This window comes from Bubalus kerabau, chromosome 5 (genome assembly GCF_029407905.1).
Source record: "Bubalus kerabau isolate K-KA32 ecotype Philippines breed swamp buffalo chromosome 5, PCC_UOA_SB_1v2, whole genome shotgun sequence".
In the NCBI taxonomy this organism is placed as follows: domain Eukaryota; kingdom Metazoa; phylum Chordata; class Mammalia; order Artiodactyla; family Bovidae; genus Bubalus; species Bubalus kerabau.
This window is the reverse complement of record NC_073628.1, coordinates 75867239-75887369: the sequence shown is the minus strand read 5'-3', so window position 1 is coordinate 75887369 and position 20131 is coordinate 75867239. Positions and strand designations below refer to the sequence as shown.

The 20131-nt window shown below is 40.3% G+C and overlaps 1 protein-coding gene across 4 annotated transcripts in view; it reads right to left on the bottom strand.

Moving 5' to 3' along the window:
* Nucleotides 1-399: 399 nt before the first annotated feature.
* TGFB2 (transforming growth factor beta 2) overlaps nt 400-20131 on the bottom strand; it is a 95285-nt gene continuing 75553 nt past the window's right edge. The window contains exons 4-8 of one of the 4 annotated variants that reach the window (XM_055581911.1): nt 13608-13740; nt 13373-13483; nt 11570-11632; nt 9769-9922; nt 400-5321 (exon numbers count right to left, since the gene is read on the bottom strand). In XM_055581911.1, coding sequence (XP_055437886.1) covers nt 5297-5321; nt 9769-9922; nt 11570-11632; nt 13373-13483; nt 13608-13740 — 486 coding nt within the window. In that variant the 3' untranslated portion in view covers nt 400-5296. Of the gene's footprint in view, nt 5322-9768; nt 9923-11569; nt 11748-13372; nt 13484-13607; nt 13741-20131 lie in introns of all 4 variants that reach the window. The other 3 variants (XM_055581909.1, XM_055581910.1, XM_055581912.1) reach the window with 3 other exon arrangements.

Here is a 20131-nt window from a genome sequence, read left to right as displayed (position 1 = left end):
CTAAAGAACTGGCGACATTCAACAAATCACAACCTACAAAAACAGTCTCATAGTGTTTGACTCAGTATTGTTTAATCATAGGTTAATTACAAAAACAAGAACTGGTCATACAGTTTATGGGAATAGCTTAGTCTTTGAACAGAGCTGTTATCCAACTCTACATCATTCTATTCTCTATTCTAATAGAGAGCTGTCTAACAGAGGTAGAAAGAATTTCTGGTTCCACGTGTAAGGAGCTTAGGAATCACCACTCTGTCCTAACAACTAATAAAAAAGCTGAACAGACTGAAAAAAATCAGCAAATCTTCTTGGATACAAAAGAGAGAAGAGGAAACCAGGCAACCCCCCTCCCTCCAAGGATGGAGAGATAGATGGTACCAGATATGGCAGGGATGTTGGAATTACCAGATTTGTAATTTAAGACAATTATGATTAATATGCCAGGGAAGGCTGGCGTGCTGCAGTCCATGAGGGTGAAAAGAGTCAGACAAAACTTAGAGATTGACAAACAACACTATTCAAAGGGCGCTAATGGATAAAGTAGATGGCATGCAAGAAGAGATGGGCAGAGTAAGCAGAGAGATGGGGACATTCTAAGAATCAAAAAGAAATTCTAGAGAGATAGAACATAGGGTATGAATACAAGTCCCATATGTAAGTTTAAATTTTATAGTAATTGTATTAAAAAAGTAAAAACAAACAGGTGAAATAATTTCAATAATATACTTTATTTAATCCCATATATTCAAAATAGTATTATTTAGACATGTAATCAATATAAAAAAGTAATGAGACATTTTACATTCTTTCTTTTTTGTACTAAGTCTTCAAAGAATGGTTTGTATATTATACCTTGGAATATCTCAGTTCAGATTCACCACATTTCAATAGCTTGAAAGTCACACATGGCTAGTAGCTAGTGTATTGAACAATGAAGTTCTCGACCATCCTCTTGCAAACTGGGTGACCTTGGACATGTCATTTAACCATTCTGAGTCTGCTTACTTCTCTATAAAATGGAATTCTATCAAAAAAACCCTACATCCTAGGGTGATATGTGAGATTAAGTAAGATAATAGAGAACATAGCTGGTGGGTGCTCAACAAACTGAAGTTCTCACAACCATCATCTTAGAAAACTAACCACCTTGACTCTGTTATTTTGAATTCAGTTGGTGGACTGGAAGCAAAGTCTCACTTGAACATTTCCCCACCATCTGAAATAATTTCTGGTCAGTCATGTAGCCAAACAGTTAAGAAACAGAGCGACAGAACATTCTCTGAAATAACTGATGGCCTGATTCATTCATGAGATTAGGGTCTAGAGGTTACACATTTAGTAACAAAAGGAAGAAATATGGCCCCAGCTTAAAGTCTGAACAGACGTTAAAAAGTTCATTACAACAGGATTGCTGAGCCCAAACCAGCTCGGTTTGAGAAATGTTGTTAAGACTATGATTTACTGACCATCAACTACAGGCCAAACACCAAAGTACTTTTTGTACGTCCATTTACTTAACAATAGTAAGGGCACAGAAACACACATGCAAAGCCCTGTAGAGCAGGTCATCTCATCCTCATTTTAAAGATAAGGAAACAGAGGCTCAGAGTGGCTGACAAATTTGTCCAAGTTGATATAGCTCTTAGGTGACTGTTTTCAGAACCCTATGATACCCTCTTATTCTCACGTGTCAGATAAAGGTGATGTGGGGTGGTACTGGCCTGGTACTGGCCCCCTGCAGAGAAGCACACACATTATTTCAAAGTGAATCACTTCCTCTATGAGTTGACTATAAAAGATGAAACACAAATGGCAGAAAAGGAACCATTTTCTGTTCTACCTATTCGTCTGAATGGATGGTTTGTTTCTAGGTGATGTTTTTAGACAACAGGCACAAACTAGTTCTCTCATGAGTTAAAGCGGGCAATCAGATGGAGCCACAGTGGCTTTTTTTTTTAATTAGTTCTATTTATTAAGAGACTGGCAACTCGCTTGCAAAGTCTGGTCTTGTAGGGAGCAGCCAAGGAAACTTGCGGGAATAAGGGGTTTTTGGTACAGCGGTAGGGGAGAAATAGAGAGGAGTAGCTGCTCTCAACGATCAATCCCGAAGAGCACATGGCTCTTGTTATATCTGGCTGGCTCAGCAACTATCCAAGTTATGGGGCTGCAGGGGATACTGTCTAGACCAGTTCTTTTGGCCCTGGGGTTGGCAGAACATAGGATCAGAAAGCCAAGGCATGGTCCAAACATCTCTCTGCATTTTTTTCTGGTAGACAGTCAAGCTGGATGGAAACTAAATCTTCAACAATTACCAAATAGCAATAAACAAGGGAATAAAAAGACTGCACAGGGCTTTCTTCAGGCTTTGATAGATACATCCTGGCTCTTGAACTATAAAGTATGACATCTCTGGACTGAATCTCTTTGAGGAAAAAAAAAGCATGATCTTAAAGCTGGTATGACTTTTCTAGCTTGAGCTTACGCTCTCTGCTTTAGAAGCGTTTTCTAATCTCCACAATGGACAGGAAAAACACATCGACATATCATTGAAATAATTTATTTACCACTAGAGCACCACAAAAACAGACATACATTGTGTTAAAATACAGCGTAATCAGTCATCAAAATACAAAACAGCTATTCTTATGTTCCATTTAAAAAAAAAATCATGCCAACCATAAAACTGCATTGCTGTTTAACACAGAAAAACTGTAGCCCCATCCCACCCACATACTAACATTTTCCCCATTCCCTCCCACCTCCCTCCCGTCTCATGGCAATATTTACTTATGGGAAATAAAGGCCTTATAGAACCCCCCAAACTAAAAAAAAAGATTCAAGATATCTTAAAATAGAGCATTTAAAATATTATCAGTGCATTCATGAGGAAAGACAAAATAATACAAAACAAAAATGTCATTCTATCTGAGAAGAAAATACCTGCAGAAATAAAAGTGATTTACATAGAATGAATAGAAAAGTGGAAAAGGAAAAAAAAAAAAAAAAATCAACACACTCCAATCTGGGATTGGGTTTCACCCAATCCAAAGGTTGTTTGGTATTGTGGCATCCTATCTCTTGCTTTTCCAGTTTTCAGACAAATCCAATTTGTCATTTTAATAATGGCCAGGAAATTCCAAGAAAAGGAAGTATACTATATCAAACAACTTCACTCTGGATTCACACCTCACTGTGCTGCTCTTTAGGTAAAACTGCAAATATTCCATTGTCTTACTATTAATGATTATTCTAAAGCTAAATAAGAGACAACTGACAAGCTGACATATCCTACAAACCCTGACATAAGGTTACCTCCTCTGCAAAAATGTAGCCAATCATGTATTTTGGCAAGGTAAATTCTAGCCTCTGATTTGGTAAGTCTCATTCAGAGGAAAGAAAGGACTTTTCGACCATGGGAGAATTTGCCTTGTGCCTTTGCAACCTTCAAAGAACATCTATAAAAGCTTCATTTCAGTAAAATACACTAAATGACTTGTGCTGACATGGGTTTATTTTTTCTTCCTTAAAAAAACCAACTGAAATGTTAATCTTTCCATTTCTCCCCCAACACTAAAAACTCGATTGAAGAAAAAGCTGTTTCCTGTGATCTGTCTGCTCTTTTTTTTTAATAGCAGAATTCTGTGAAAATACTGATTAAACCAAGTCAGAGACACCTTTCTTAAACCAGTCACTAAGACTCTGAGTTCCAGTCAGATCCTTAAGCCCTTGCTAAATCTAAACATTTCACCTCAATTATCTATGTATCTATAATCCCGAATTTTCCTAAAATAGAAGCTTGTTAATGTCTGAATTGATTAGTAATGATGCTTAGAAAATGAAGAAAAACTATGTCTTTTTATAAAAGAAAAAAAAGGACAAGTGGACTCAGGTAGTTTATGTCATAATAATGGACAATGAAAAAGCACGAGTGGAACAAATACTATCAAACATGTATTTGTAGTGCAAGTCGAAATACAGGGGCTTTATTCAAAAGTTCTGGCCAGCTAAAGGAAACACACAATTCCCAGCGATCATTAGAAAGAGCCCAAATTTAAGTCCAATCTACATCAGAGTTGGCATTACTATAGAACATTAAAAAATATGGTAAAAATTTACACATTACACATAAAGTAGTTAATGTTTTGATTTCATCATTTGCAAAAGAGATCTGCAGTTGTATTTCCAATTATACTGGCTTCTATACCCATCTATTGTAATAATATAGGTATGGTTACATACACCGAAATGAAAGAAAAATCTAGAGCGTAGCTACACAGCAATACTTTAAGGTCTGAAGTTTGACCAGTACGTATCTAAACATCTCAACATCTCACTGGTTGACTAAACTGACAAAGAACCATTTACAATTAAAGAGAACAAAAAAATCTTACAGACTTAATCTGACTGAAAGTTTCCTTTATTAACAGGCTTTTCAGTTTTGAACCTTACAAGAAGCTTCCTTGGGCAGTTGGTACAGAGCATGTATTTGCAGGGTCTTTCTCTTTATGCAGACTCAACTCGGTCATACAATAGATCTCACTCGCATTTTTCATCTTGTTAATATGACCTCTTTTGCTGGCCCGTTTGAGTTCAAGTTCCTTAAGCCATCCATGGGTTTCTGGCAAAGTATTTGGTCTCCACTTTTTTTACACCTGTTTTATTTTCCAAGGGCAATGAAATGTTCATTATATAGTAACACACAATAAATAACTCACTGTTAACTCTAAGAGTAAGAATGGGAAAGATACCTATTGCATAGCAATACAGAAAAATCAAGTGAGGCATGGGATAAGAACATATGTACAGCAACTCCACTGAACGGGATTTTCCTGTTTGTTTTTTTTTCTTTCACATAATTAACACTAACAAATACTTCCAGTGTTTATTTTTTTCTTAAGAAAAAAAAGGTTTTGCTTCTTGTCTCTCTCACTTACAGAGTAGGTAAAATATAAAGCCTTCAACTTTTTTTTTCGTTTCAGATGCCAGTTTTAACAAACAGAACACAAACTTCCGAAGTGTTTGAACTAGTACCGCTTTTTCAAATTTTTTTTAACACTGATGAAGCAAGGCTCTCTTGTGTTTTCTTGTTCCAAACATTGCCTTTGTCACCATCATCACCATCATCATCGTGCGATTATCATCTTGTCACTTTTCCGAGAATCTTAGCTGCATTTGCAAGACTTGACAATCATATTAGAAAGCTGTTCGATCTTGGGTGTTTTGCCAATGTAGTAGAGAATGGTGAGCGGCTCTAAATCTTGGGACACGCAGCAAGGGGAAGCAGACGCTTCTGGATTTATGGTATTATATAAGCTGAGAACCTGAAAGAACGCAGGAGAAGAAAGAAAACATAGGAAAAGCCCAAACAAAATTAAGGGCAATTATTTTTTTAATTTATTTATTTAATTGGAGGATAATTACTTTACATTATTGTGATGGTTTTTGCCATATGATATGAATATGAATTATCAATATGCATTGGCCACAGGTAAACATGTGTCCCCTCCATCCTGACCACTATGGAGAACAGTGTGGAGAGTCCTTAAAAAACTAGGGCGGTTATTTTTAAATAGAACCATCCCACAATGTTATCAGTTCCAGTACCGAGTAGGCAGTTTAAATGATTTGGGGCTTATACTTTACTTATCCTCCAATTATAGTCAAATGGGGAGGTGTCGCCAAGAATCCCTGAGTTTATCATTTTCCTACAGAGTCCTTTTCTCATTCATTGGACAAAATTGCTCATTCAACAGATTTTCCAGTTGTTCCAATGAGTCTTAACTTTGATCATAGATTTGCTGTCTGCACTTCCCAGGCCCTCAGAAAACTAGGTCCAAATACCAAACTTGGCATTTGGTCTTGTAAATCTGCCTGCAATGCAGTTTGATTCCTGGATTGGGAAGATGCCCTGGAGAAGGGATAGGCTACCCACTCCAGTATTCTTGGGCTTCCCTGGTGGCTCAGATGGTAAAAAGTGAAGTGAAGTGAAAGTAGCTCAGTCATGTCTGACTCTGCAACTCTATACAGTTCATGGAATTCTCCAGGCCAGAATCTGAGTGGGTAGCCTTTCCCTTCTCCAGTGGATCTTCCCAGTAATCAAACTGGGGCCTCCTGCATTGCAGATGGATTCTTTACCAACTGAGCTATAGAATCCATGCAATGCTGGGAGACTTGGGTTCAATCCCTGGATTGGGAAGATCCCATGGAGGAGAGAATGGCAACCCACTCCAGTATTCTTGCCTGAAGAATCCCCATGGACAAAGGAGCCTAGCATGCTACAGTCCATGGGGTCACAAAGAGACGGACACAACTGAGTGACTAACACAAGCACAGCACTACACTTCTTCATAACCGAAGTTGTTTCATGAGTAGATATTTTCAATTCCCACCCAGACCAAGAGTTCCCTTGAGGTCAGGGACTCTATACACTTCATTTTTCTTTTTTTTAAAACCTTATAGCCCTAGTAAGACTTCTCTGGACAAAATGAGACTCATGTGCTAGGTGAAGAAATGAATACACAAATAAGTAAGAGAATAACTTTTTCTTTATTAAAATTCTTAGCAGAATGTTAATCTATCCTTAGGTAGAGCAAAAGACACCTGTCTGCAGTGTGAAATATTTCTGTGCTAAGCGTCTTCTCAGGCCAATTTAATGTCATCTAAAATTTTCATTTAAAAGAAAAAAAAGCTCAAATTCTTTTCATTTGTCATTGCTTCATAAATACAATCATGTGAAAAAATAAGCAATCTATGTTCTTAATTATCCAGTTGGTCACATTTTGCTTATAACAATGATAATAATAAAAATATAATAATAATAATCAACCCTCCATTTAACTTTTCATGTGGTAAATAGTAGTGGCTAAGTACGGCACCCCACTCCAGTACTCTTGCCTGGAAAATCCCATGGATGGAGGAGTCTGGTAGGCTGCAGGCCATGGGATCGCTAGGAGTTGGACACGACTGAGCGACTTCACATTCACTTTTCACTTTCGTGCATTGGAGAAGGAAATGGCAACCCACTCCAGTGTTCTTGCCTGGAGAATCCCAGGGACGAGGGAGCCTGGTGGGCTGCCGTCTATGGGGTCACACAGAGTCGGACACGACTGAAGCGACTTAGCAGCAGCAGCAGCAGCAAGTACAGAATGAAAAGGAAGTTCTACAGTTTGCGCTATACCTTTAACCCTGTCCTTTATCAAAGGAGCATGTGACTTCTACCAGCAGAAGTGTGGCACATCCCCAGTGATGATAAAGAGACCTTTCCAAGGATGCCATTAATGTGTTAGTCAAACAGCAAGTGACCTTTTCCTCGAGATCCACGGCAACATTTTCAGCCTAAGACAGAAAATCTGTTCAGCACACCAACACTGACTACTTTATTAAGCTACCTCTGGCTTTTTGGGTAACTGTCCAAACCACATATTTGTGATCATGACAGTGATTCTTCCTCTCTCCTTGAAAAACAAGCATGGTCTCAGCCTTCACACACTCCCTCTGTGTATCAAGAAGGAGAATTATGTTTCTACTTGGCAACTGGGCCTTCCCACATTACGGCTACTGTTGCCACAGCCCTGCTGAAGCAGCCTGGCCTGAGAGCTCAGACAAAGGGACAGGCAGGAGCAAGCTTCCCTCACATGGCCAAGCACGTGGTCAGTCCTGAGAGCCAAAAATCTCCAAGGGAGTCGGCAAAACAGCTGAAGGAAGGGGGGCCATGTTTGTCAACTGAAAGTTTTGTGGACGTAAGCATTTATCAATAACTAGACTTTATCCTCCACCAACACGTGATTCTTCCACTGAACACAAGAGGCATTTTCTAAGACAGATTGTCCAAAATAATGGATATCCCCCAAACTCTCGAATTCAGCTGAACACATTATGCGATCTTTTTTTGGCAGCGGATTCATTTTCCTACCCTGCAGTGAAAGGCAATTTTTCTAATGCTCCTTTAATAAGAAGATTTACAGAGGCATAACCCCAATGTGTAGCCAAGACAGAGCAAATGAAGGCTGGTTATAAGACCGGGAGTCTTGAGTCCTAAGCTTTGGTTTGTCACCAACTATTTGATCCTGGGTAAGTCATCTACATGATATAGACTCTAATTTTTCTAGAAAAATGAAGGATTTGGACAATATAACCCATTTTTTGTATTATATATTATGATTATTTTGGTTTTTATTGAATATAGTTGATTTAAAATGCTGTGTTAGTTTCAGGTATACAGAAAAGTGATTCAATACATATATATGTATTGAGCTGGCCAAAAAAATCACTGGAGTTAAGATGTTATGGAAAAATCTGAACGAACTTTTTGGTCAACCCTATATATAGATAGATAGATAGATAGATACATATTCTTTTTCCGATTCTTTTCCCTTATATGTCATTACAAAATACTGAGCACAGTTCTCTGTGCTGTACGGTAGGTCTTTGTTATTTATCTATTTTATGGATAGTACTACAGGGTGGACAAGATAATTTATCAAGTCCTTTCCATCTCTAAAATTCTACATGACAAGGCACCAGAAAAGAAGCATTTGGAAAAATATCATTATTACATAGAAAAAGTCTTGGCTAATCTGGGCTGGGAACTCATGGCATCTACTCTGGGACCGGACTTCTGAATGAGACTTCATTCCTCATCAAAGTAACTTAATAAAATTTTCAGATTCTCATTTACTCTAGGTTATATTCAAAAAGACTTAGAGATACTGATTTTCAAATCATTGTCACATATATCATCTTATGTTCTTCACATCTACTCTTGAGTTGGACATTATTACTTCAAAAAATAATTTTTATTCTTTGTACTGATGAGGAACTGAGGTTCAAAGAAATTAAATGATTTTATAATTGTCATACAGTAGTGAATCAGGTGGCACTAGTGGTAAAGAACCCACCTGCCAACGCAGGAGATGAGACTTAAGAACCATGGGTTTGATCCCTGGGTCAGGAAGACCCCCTGGAGGAGGGCATGGCAACCCACTCCAGTATTCTTGCCTGGAGAATTCTATGGGCAGAGGAGCCTGGAGGGCTACAGTCCATAGGGTCGCACAGAGTCAGACATGACTGAAGCGACTTAGCAAGCAAGCAAGTGAATCACTCAGGCTTCCCTGGTGGCTCAGTGACAAAGAACCCGCCTGCCAATGCAGGAGATGTGGGTTCGATCCCTGATCCAGGAAGATCCCTTGGAGAAGGGAATGGCACCCCACTCCAGTATTCTTGCCTGGGAAATCCCATGGACAGACAGCCTGACTGGCTACAGTCCATGGGGTCGCAGAGAGTCAGACATGACTTAGTGACTCAACAACGACAACACTGAATCACTCCACCAAAGCATCTACAGAAGTCCTCAGTGTTCTTTCTAGTATGATAGACCCTGATTGGGGTGATAACACATCCTTTTTTCAGCTGGAGAACTGGGTCCCTGCACATTTTAACAATATCTGACACTTAGTAAGATATTGATTCCACCTATTTATGCTTACAGCTGTTAAGAACATAAAACAAAGAGAAAATTAAACAAAATTGTCCTCAAGTTGCTTACAGGCTAATTGGAAAGGCCAGACCTACTTGTCTAAACTCATCAGTATTGCTTTCTGAGTTCACCTACAGCCCGAATTTTTTCTCATCATTCAAAAGGGTTTCTCCAGCATCCATTTACGTGTGGTGACGAAAGGGCACGAGGCTATTGAGAATCCATGCAGTAAAACCATCAGCAGTTAGAATTAGCAGCCCAAGAATGAAGAGACAAGTGAAGCCTGTACTTACCCTACTGTGCTGAGTGTCTGAGCTCCACAGATATGGGCATGCTCCAGCACAGAAGTTGGCATTGTACCCTTTAGGCTCATGAATCCATTTCCACCCAAGATCCCTCTTGAAATCAATGTAAAGTGGGCGTAGGCAACAATTATCCTGCACATTTCTGATAAAAGAAAGAGCAATGGAGATTTTAAAGCTGATTTCCATCCCACTCCAGGTCCCTTATTCCAAACCAGAAAAATGACTCATTTGTTTATTCAACAAATAAATATGAGCACTGGGGTTCCCTGGTGGCTCAATTGGTAAAGAATCCACAGGCAATGGGAGAGACCTGGGTTTGATTCCTGGGTTGAGAAGATCCCCTGGAGAAGGGAACAGCTACCACTCTAGTATTCTGGCCTGGAGAACTCCATGAACAGAGGAGCCTTGCAGGCTACAATCCATGGAGTCACAAACAGTCAGACACAACTGAGTGATTTTCATACATACGTACATGAGCATATACCACAGACAAGGTTTTAATGGTTGTACAGCAATCTCAACAGACTTTCAAAATGGGGTGTGATGGTGATTTGCTGGATTGCTTTCCCTTGGGAGTTCTATACTCTGACCCTCTTATCTGTGTCCTCAAAAACCAAACCCTTCCCTTGAAGGATGAGACAGAGCAGAAAGGTGGCAGACGAAGACCAAGCCCCTTCCAACCTACAAAGTACAGTTTTGCCATCCAGCCTCTATTGCCTTTTCAAATGCAAATGGATGAAGTACAACAGCTATTTACAGAGAACCATCTCAGGCATTTTCCTTTGAGAAAAAATCCTTTATTTCATTTCCTGGCCCTGGATCTAGGGATAAACCAGAGATCAAGAAACACGGAGTCTTGCTTATTAGTGCAACCACTGGCCCTAGCAAACAAAAAACATCCTTTTCCTTGCACTTTATCAGAGAGGACCTCTCACCACGCCATAGCTCACAACATAAAGAAAGAGCCTTTCTCTTACCAGGCTCACTAAGAAACCACAGGACATTCACACTTTCCCTCCATGAACTCATGTAGGAACAGGAGATAAATTTATGCTACTCCCCCTTCTCTCGTATTCTGTAGCAAAAGACACAACAAATAGAACTTTTCTTCTATCTCTCTCATCATTGTTACTGTCTGTGAAGGAGATCTGACCATGGGTACCCTGCCAGGTTGCGTGGATGATAAAGAACCCACTTGCCAATGCAGAAGATGTAAGAGATGCAGGTTCAGTCCCTAGGTCGGGAAGATCCCCTGGAGGAGGGCACGGCAACCCACTCCAGTATTCTTGCCTGGAGAATCCCATGGACAGAGGAGCCTGGTGGGCTATAGTCCATAAGATCGCACAGAATCGGACACGACTGAGGCAATTTAGCGTACACGCATGCAGGCACACCCTTCAGGGAGAGGAAAGGCTTCTACAGATGGCGAGTCTCCCAGTTAGGGAGCCGCCATCATGCTCCTCAAATAAACCTATCTTTGCTCTGGGGAGTCGAGAGTTCCTTTTCTCCTTCAGCCTCAAAGTGCTTCAGAGAGACTTGGGGTGAGGCGTGGAACTCAAGGGGCTAGTTTTCTCCCTTCATAGTGGGTTCGTTGCTAAAGAACTGATGAAGACAGCATAGAAATAACTTTAAACCTCTGGTGTTACAAAATACGATGGCTCAATTTTTCTATCCCGGCTTTAAGCAACGAGTTACAGTTCAGTCCATTTTCAGTAAAACAAAGGCAAAGGCAGTACAGGAGTTAAACAGAAACACAATTCCTGTTTTGTTTTCTTTTTATTTCCTTTACCTAAAGCAATAGGCTGCATCCAGAGCGCGCTTCTTCCGCCGGTTGGACTGTTGGGACTCAAGTCTGTAGGAGGGCAACAACATTAGCAGGAGATGTGGGCTCTTCCCACTGTTTTTTTTCCTAGTGGACTTTATTGTTTTCTGATCACCACTGGTATAGGTAGAGGTGCCATCAATACCTTGAAAAAATGCATTCGGGTAATAAACATTTAGCTTTACCTTCATCAAGTAGAATCAGCCATACCTTTTTCCCCCCCTTTGTCTATTGTCACAAACAGCAGTGACGACCACACAGCAGCAGCAGCAGTTGGCTCACTCCCCACAGCAACGGACAGGACGAGTACCGGTGACAAGGAACACGGCTAAATGGGGCTCTTGTCAGAAGGCAGTTCAGTGTCCAAGGCAGGGCGAGTTGCTTATGAAAGTCACTACAGAAGGAGTCTTTGACCTCTAGTCCAAGGGCACTCTTTCTCAGTAGTTCAGTCATCCTCAGCGTAGGCTGTGCTCAAGCCTTCAACAACTGATGACACGGCTATAGAACATGCCTTGTCACCCGCTGGGTTCCTCTCTTCCTAGGACTGGTCAACTCAAAGACTTTCCTCATGAACCTAAACTGAGCCTTACACTAAACTGCAGTGAATGAGGTTCAAGTGAAACAGAAGTCACCCTTACCTAATGCTGTTTGGGGAAGCTGTGAAGAAAGGGCTTTTTCATTGATTTTTATGGCATCCTCAACACTTTCCTGATTCCATCTGAGATGGAGAAACCTGAGCTTCCCAGAGCATGCTCAAGAGACTGCCAGCTTAAGCATTTAATCTCTGTACTTCTCAAGAATCATGACTAGGTTAGAGACTGAAATAAATCTCTAGACTTCTGGGAGGATTTTTCCATGAGCAAGGGCCACTGGAGGCTTCGGCCAAGGGATGGAGGTCCCTGGAGGGGTTAGTTAGGGAAGGGCGATCAGCTCCCTAACCTGGCGGTATGGAGTAAGTGCTACACCTGCAATTGGTCCAGACTCTCTGCTCATCTCTCATCATCCAATGACTTGTTGTCTAGTGGAAGACATGACTTGAACCCTCAGCATCACCTCATCCCCTTCGACTTTTGGCTAATTCACTAAAAGGTGAGCAAGACTGGGGGAACAACTAACACTCTGTTCTGTGTTTACAAACTAATTATGAAAGTGTGATAAGGAAGCCACTTGGAATATTGGACATCAGCCAGGAAAGGGGGTGTGTTCTGACACAGATCAGGTTAGTTAGAGAGGCTATGGCAGGAGGGGACATCCTTCTGTGAAATCCAGTGGTGGATTCCTGATGTTGGGTTTGGGAGCATTAACAATGGATGTCCTTGAATGCGTGTTATCTTTTTCTTCTATAACATTAGCATTGGAGGAGGAAATGGCAACCCACTCCAGTGTTCTTGCCTGGAGAATCCCAGGGACGGCGGGGCCTGGTGGGCTGCTGTCTATGGGGTCGCACAGAGTCGGACACGACTGAAGCGACTTAGCAGCAGCAGCAGCAGCATTGAGGGAATGCTGGTTTGCTTAAATGAAGAATGAAGGGCTTAACAGGTTCTTTAAGAGTCTGGAAGGCTGGTAAGTCTGTCAATTAGTATTGCCAAGTGATCACCCAGCTTCGAGCAATGTAAATTGGAAACCAATCCCTTTCTGCCTTCATGTATCTTACCCCAGCCATAGCTTTAACCAAACAAATCTCATTTTCACACACAAACTGACCTCATTCCCCCAGATTATAGACAGAGGCCTTCCCTCCCCTACCTCCTTTGCCCAAGTTTCATTTACCTGCAAAGCGTGCTTCTAGTTCTTCACTTTTATTGGGGATGATGTAATTATTCGATGGTACAAAAGTGCAGCAGGGACAGTGTAAACTTATTTTAAATCCCAGGTTCCTGTCTGGAAAACATGAAGTCGAGGAGGTTATTTTTCTGTGCATCAAATACCCATCCATCTGCCAGTGCTTTGCAAATAATTTAGGATCAGTGAATGTACAAGGAGGAAAACAGAAAGCAGTGGTCACCTTTATGGTGGAGCCATTCGTGAACAGCATCGGTGACGTCGAAGGAGAGCCATTCGCCCTCTGCTCTGGTTTTCACGACTTTGCTGTCAATGTAGCGCTGGGTTGGAGATGTTAAATCTTTGGATTTGAGAATCTAAAGGAGGAAAGGGCAAGAGAAAAGCTCAGCTGGCATACTGACAGCAGGACTAAACCCAAACTATTAACAGTATCCCAATTCACTATCTGAATCCCGCTCCAGTCTACCCAAATACTGTCATCTCATGGGCATGGCCACATGCATAAAAAAGTAACACCAGGCCATTTGCCATGAAAAATAGAGCTACTAAATCAGCCATGTGTTTTGATAAAGGTGACAGAAACCATAAAGCCAAGTGTCTCAAAGAAAGTGACAGTAATTATTTTCCTCTGCTGACACAAGCTTTGCAAGATTTCGGCCATAAATTCTATGCTATTAAGTTAATGGTTTTGTTGTTCTGCTTCCCGACTGTATTTCGTATGGGGAGCTGGGATGTGGGGAGGGACCAGAGGACTGGTCCAGGTCAGAGGATCCGGGCTCACCCTTGGAAGGCTCTGAGTATAAATCTTCTTCAAATAAAGAGACAAAGGCCCTAATCTTGGTTCCTAAATCCACCGCCATTTTAATAAAATATGGGACATGCCTCAACTTTGGAGGTAAGTCTCTAGCTGGGATTTTTACTCTCCCTGTGACTTGTTATGATTTATAAGGATATTCCACATCCCGCAGACAAAGAACGAATTTGGGCAGGAGCAGTCTGGCACGGTGTGGAGGGAGAGTCTGAAAGGAAATCAGCCTGAACACTAACAATTTAGAAAGATGCATTTATTTCAAATAAGTTAAGAGCAACTGCAGTCTGTTCTTGGGTTTCTATAGGAAGTGAGCATTTTAGGTTGCTTTTTTAAAAAACTTTCTGTCTGTCTTTAAATGATAGTGTTTTATGAACCAGTCAAACCACGACTCTAAGTCTCCAAGAACTATATTAAATCCCTACCCAAACCCATATCCTGCCTTTCCTCAGCACTTACAGGCTCAAGCCCTGTTGCTTTATATTTATTTCCTGAGACTGAGTCTAACCGTGATGTGGTTACTTCATGTATACATGTTTGGTCTCTGCAACAAGTTCATAAACCTTGCCAGGGCTGGGATCAGGTCATCAATTTGATATCATTTCAAAGCACAGCATTTGACTTAATCAATGTCTATTAATAGGACTGCCTGCATATCTAGAAGATTGATTTATCCTCCTTTAAGCCTTGTAAAACAAAAACACATAGTGTTCCTGCAGATTTTACAATGCATTTTCCTTCCATGTGTGCACATCATTGGTTTCAAGCAGTCCAACAACAGACACTTCCTAGGAAATTTGGCATTATAGTAGACTTTTTTTTTTCTGGATTGTTGTTCAGTCACTAAGTTGTGTCCAACTCCCTGCAGTGCCTAGGACTGCACCATGTCAGGCTTCCCTGTCCTTCACTATGTCCCAGAATGTGCTCAAGTTCATGTACATTGAGTCAGTGATGCTATGTAACTATCTGATCTTCTCTTGCCCCCTTCTCCTTTTGCCTTTAACCTTTCCCAGCATCAGGGTCTTTTTCAATGAGTTGGCTCTTCACATCAGGTGGCAAAGTATTAGAGCTTCTTCTGGATTAAGTAAGTACAAAATAGGGAGAAAATCATATAACTGGACTTCGGATGTCCTCATCAATCTTTAGACTAACCTTACTCTACAAGCCTGCCTCTCAAGTGCAACAAACCCCACTAGGTGCAGAGAATCTAGAGGTAATCGTGATCCTACCATACACAAGAGATGCCCTTTGTGAACCAAAGGAAGAAAAGAAACATGATTTAAGGGCTGAGTACATGGGCCCTGAGTTTTGCACACATCATTTCATTTAATTTAATCCTGAAAACATTCCAGTCAGGTAGATGAAGGAAACTGAAACTCAGAGAGGTTGAATAAGTTGCCCAAAGCCTCACAGTAAACAAATGATTCAAAGCAATTCCAAGTTATTTTCCAACTCTGATGCTGGATTCTTGAAGGCCAAAAGAGTTGTGAGAGCCCCCTTGGATCACAACTCACCCTTACCCCTTTCCAGATGACAGAAAATAGTCAATGACAGAGGCAAATATGTCTAATAAGATTATAGTAAATATTGGTAGAAGATGAAAATATACCACATAGGACATATATGTAGTTAGTTAATGCTGACTTACCTATAACTTTCAAGATGCAACTTAACAGTTATATCCTCTGGAAATCAAACCTTGATTTGATTTCCTGCCTTGGAAATACTCCCAGTTGGGGAAATAAGACACTATCTATCCAATTCAGGAAAATCAGTACAATTCACCTAATAGTTGAGAAGACGTTTTCAGGCATTTCCATCTGTCTCATTGACTACAAACTGTAACATTCCCAAAGCTCACCTTTCCAACTTTACATTTCTTCCTCTAGCTGACTTTCTATCATGATGTATTATTTCATAACGCTTTGTGTTCTTGCTTTGTTCCTAATTAACATGTGCATGCTAAGTCAGTTCAATCATGTCTGACTCTTTGTGACCCTATGGATTGTAGCCCACCAGGCTCCTCTGTCCATGGCGTTTTCCAGGCAAGAATACTGGAGTGGGTTGTCGTGCCCTCCTCCAGGGGGTCCTTCTGACCCAGGGACTGAACCTGTGTCTCTTATGTCTCCTGTGCTGCAGGCAGATTCCTTACCACTACTGTTACCTTGCTGTTCTTATTCAGTCGCTCAGTCATGTCTGACTCTTTGCAACCCCACGGACTGCAGCACTCCAGGCTTCCCTGTCCTTCAGCATCTTCTGGAGCTTGCTCAAACTCATGTCTATTGAGTCGGTGATGCCATCCAACCATCTCATCCTCTGTCTTCCCTGTCTCCTCCTGTCTTCAATCTTTCCCAGCATCAGGGTCTTTTCTAATGAGTCGGCTCTTTGCATCTGGTGGCCAAAGTACTGGAGCTTCAGCTTCAGCATCGGTCCTTCTAATGAATATTCAGGACTGATTTCCTTCAGGATTCACTGGTTTGATCTCCTTGCAGACCAAAGGATTCTCAAGAGTCTTCTCAAACACCACAGCTCAAAAGCATCAGTTCTTTGACTCTCAGCCTTCTTTATTGTCCAACTTTCATATCCATACATGACTAGTGGAAAAACCATAGCTTTGACTAGATGGACCTTTGTCAGCAAAGTAATGTCTCTGCTTTTTGATACACTGTCTAGGTTTGTCATAGCTTTTCTTCCAAGGAGCAAGCATCTTTTAATTTCATGGCTGCAGTTACCATCTGCAGTAATTTTGGAGCCCAAGAAAATAAAGTCTGTCACTGTTGCCATTGTTTCCCCATCTATTTGCCACAAAGTGATGGGACCAGATGCCATGATCTTAGTTTTTTGAAGGTTGAGTGTTAAGCCAGCTTTTTCCCAGTGCCACCTGGGAAGCTCTAATTAACATAGTATATATCTTATTCATCTTTATATCCCTAACACTTAATGCACTGTCTAGAACAAAACATTGCTTCCATTGTTGAATTAATTACATCTGATAAATATATATCTATCATATATCAAACATCTTCAATATGTATCTGTGAGATACATGTATATATCTCATAACTTAAGACATCATATATGTCTGTATACATATATGTGTGTGTGTATGTGTATGTGGGCCTACCCTGGTAGCTCAGATGGTAAAGAATCTACCTGCAATGCAAAAGACCCGGGTTGGATCCCTGGGTTGGGAAGATCCCACAGAGAAGGGAATGGCTATCCACGCCAGTATTCTTGCCTGGAGAATTCCATGGACAGAGGAGCCTTGCAGGCTACAATCCATTGGCCACAAACAGTTGGACAGGACTGAGCAACTAACACTTTCACTTTTCACATATGTGTATATATACAAATACACACCATCTCACTAAAAATACAGAATTTAAAAAAAAAATCATGACCACATTGACAACATGGGCAGAAAAAATGCACACTAGCAAATCTAATTAAATTTATCTTATAGAGAAAGTAAATCTAGATTATCTGGCTTTAAAATCAAATCAAGGAGGAGCAAAGAGATTCTGAATTTTTTTTTCTTTTTAAATCTCATTAGAAGATAAGTGCTTCCTCAGCCACAGAACACTGGTACGTTCTGACATCGGACAACCTCATACTCTCACACGGGTGAAAGGTCCTCCATATCTTTTTACTAGTTCAAGAACAGGCCAATTCAAACCACCAAGAAAGACAGCTATTGAGCTACCAAATTCTGAAACAGAGAAGTGACTTCGGTCTTGTGGGTTTGTTGTCTTGAACTTTATGGCCAAGGAGTTCTTAAACCCACTTGTTGCAATTTAACTCCATTCTTTCTTATCCAGTCCTTAGTGGAAACAGGAAACAGCTGCTTTCCATCACTCATAGAATATCCCTCATATTCTTGGAGACTATTATTAAGTCCCCCTCAGCATGCTCAGTCTTCCTCTCTAAGCTAAATAAACCCAATTCCTTTAGCCCATATTTTGAGGGCCAGTTTCCCAAACCTTTAATCACTTGGGTCACCAATAAGGATGGATGATGCTGTATAAAAGTACTCCTCCTACAGCTTGGTGGTTTAATTTCAGAACTGGCTAGAAAACCTTCTAATCACATCCCAAAGTCTCGAATCTTAACTTGAAAGGTATTTTCTAAGAATAGGCACACTCTCCCTGTTCCCTGTTTATCCTCCATTTATCACCCACGCTAAATTAAGCTGTAAGGAAAGAATCAATCCACTGCTTTTATCGAGTAGAATTTTCTTAAATTCCAGAGTTGATAAAAAAATGAGCACCTCGGTCAACTTCCCATTCTATTTAGCCTTTTCTGTCAGCCTTTCTTCTGCTAGTGTCCCAACAAGTGTATTGATATTAACAGTCCTGGATGGCTTTTTTTTCTAGAATCACAATCGTTTCTAAATTCCTTTATACATTTTATCATAACAAAGATAATTTAGTTGAATTGTAAAAACTCTCTTAACTGGCTGCTGTTTTACTGTCCAGATTAATCAGTGTTCTCCATTTTTTCTGTAATAGGTATTGGCTGATGCCCACAGCACACTGGGATTCATTACTGGAAAGATACTCTCTAGTATGTTCCAAGGACTTCTGGTCTTACCAGTTGAGTGCTTAGAGAGTATCAATCGTATATCTTTCTAAGCCTTTTCAATATCAAGTTGAACATGATATTGTAATTATCCAAGTTCTTTAGATGTTCTAGAAACTGATGAAATACAGGACCAAATGTAAAGAAAGCTATGCTTCTGTGAGAACTGAGCTGAATGCCTTAGAAGGTCTTCCCAAAACAAGTTTCTTTAAAAAAAATTTTTTTTGAAAAATAGTTTGGTGAGTCCTCAAAAAGGTAAACATGCAATTACCATATGATCTAGCAATTCTACTACTCCTAGATACATACCCAAAAGAATTCAAAATAGGGACTCAAATAAATACTTGTATACCAATGTTCATAGCAGCATTATTCACAATAGCAAAATGATAAAAACAACCCAAGTGTCTATCAACAGATATACAGATAAAGAAAATGCAGTCTATACATACAATAGAATACTACTCAGCCGTGAAAAGGAATGAAACGATGACATATTAAAACATGGATGAATCTTGAAAATTATGCTAAGTCAAGTAAGTCAGACACAAAAGGACAAATATTGTACAATTTCACTTACACAAGATACCTAGAACAGCCAAATTTATGAAGATATAAAGTAGGACAGAGGTAACCAGGGGCTGGGGGTAGCAGGAATGGGAAGTTATTTTTTATGGGCACAGTTTCCATTTAGAATGATGAAAATTTTTCTATAAATGGATAGCAATGATGGTTGGACAACATTGTGGATTTATTTGATGCCACTGAATTGTATACTCTAAAAAATGATTAAAAGTTAAATTCTATGTTATGTGTATTTTACTGTGATAATTTTTTTCCAATTTTAGATGTGGGAGCGACAGCTATCAAATTAAAAAAAAAAAAAACAATGTGTTAAAAATCTAGAAGGATCCTGCACTCTGTTCACTTAGCAGATGTCCTGTAATGAGTCTCTCCCTCAAAGAAACTAAAAACTAGAAATCATTGACAATGCACTATGGATGTGGTTTAGGCAAAATAGAAGACATGGACTGGCAATTTGTTGTCACTGTTCAGTTGCTAAATCATGTCCAACTCTTTGTGACCCTATGGACTGTAGCCCGCCAGGCTCCTCATTCATGGGGTTCTCCAGGGAGGAATATCGGAATGGGTTGCCATTTCCTTCTCCAGAGGATATTCCTGACCCAGGGATCTTATGTCTCTCATGTCTCCTGCACTGGCAGGCAGATTCTTTAATACTAAGCCACCTGGAAGCCCTGGATTGGCAACAGACAGAGCCAGAGTCAAAGAAGAGCCCTTGGTCTTTTACAAAAAACTCAGCATTTAAATTGTGTTAGGGTGTGTGTGTGTTAAACATATAT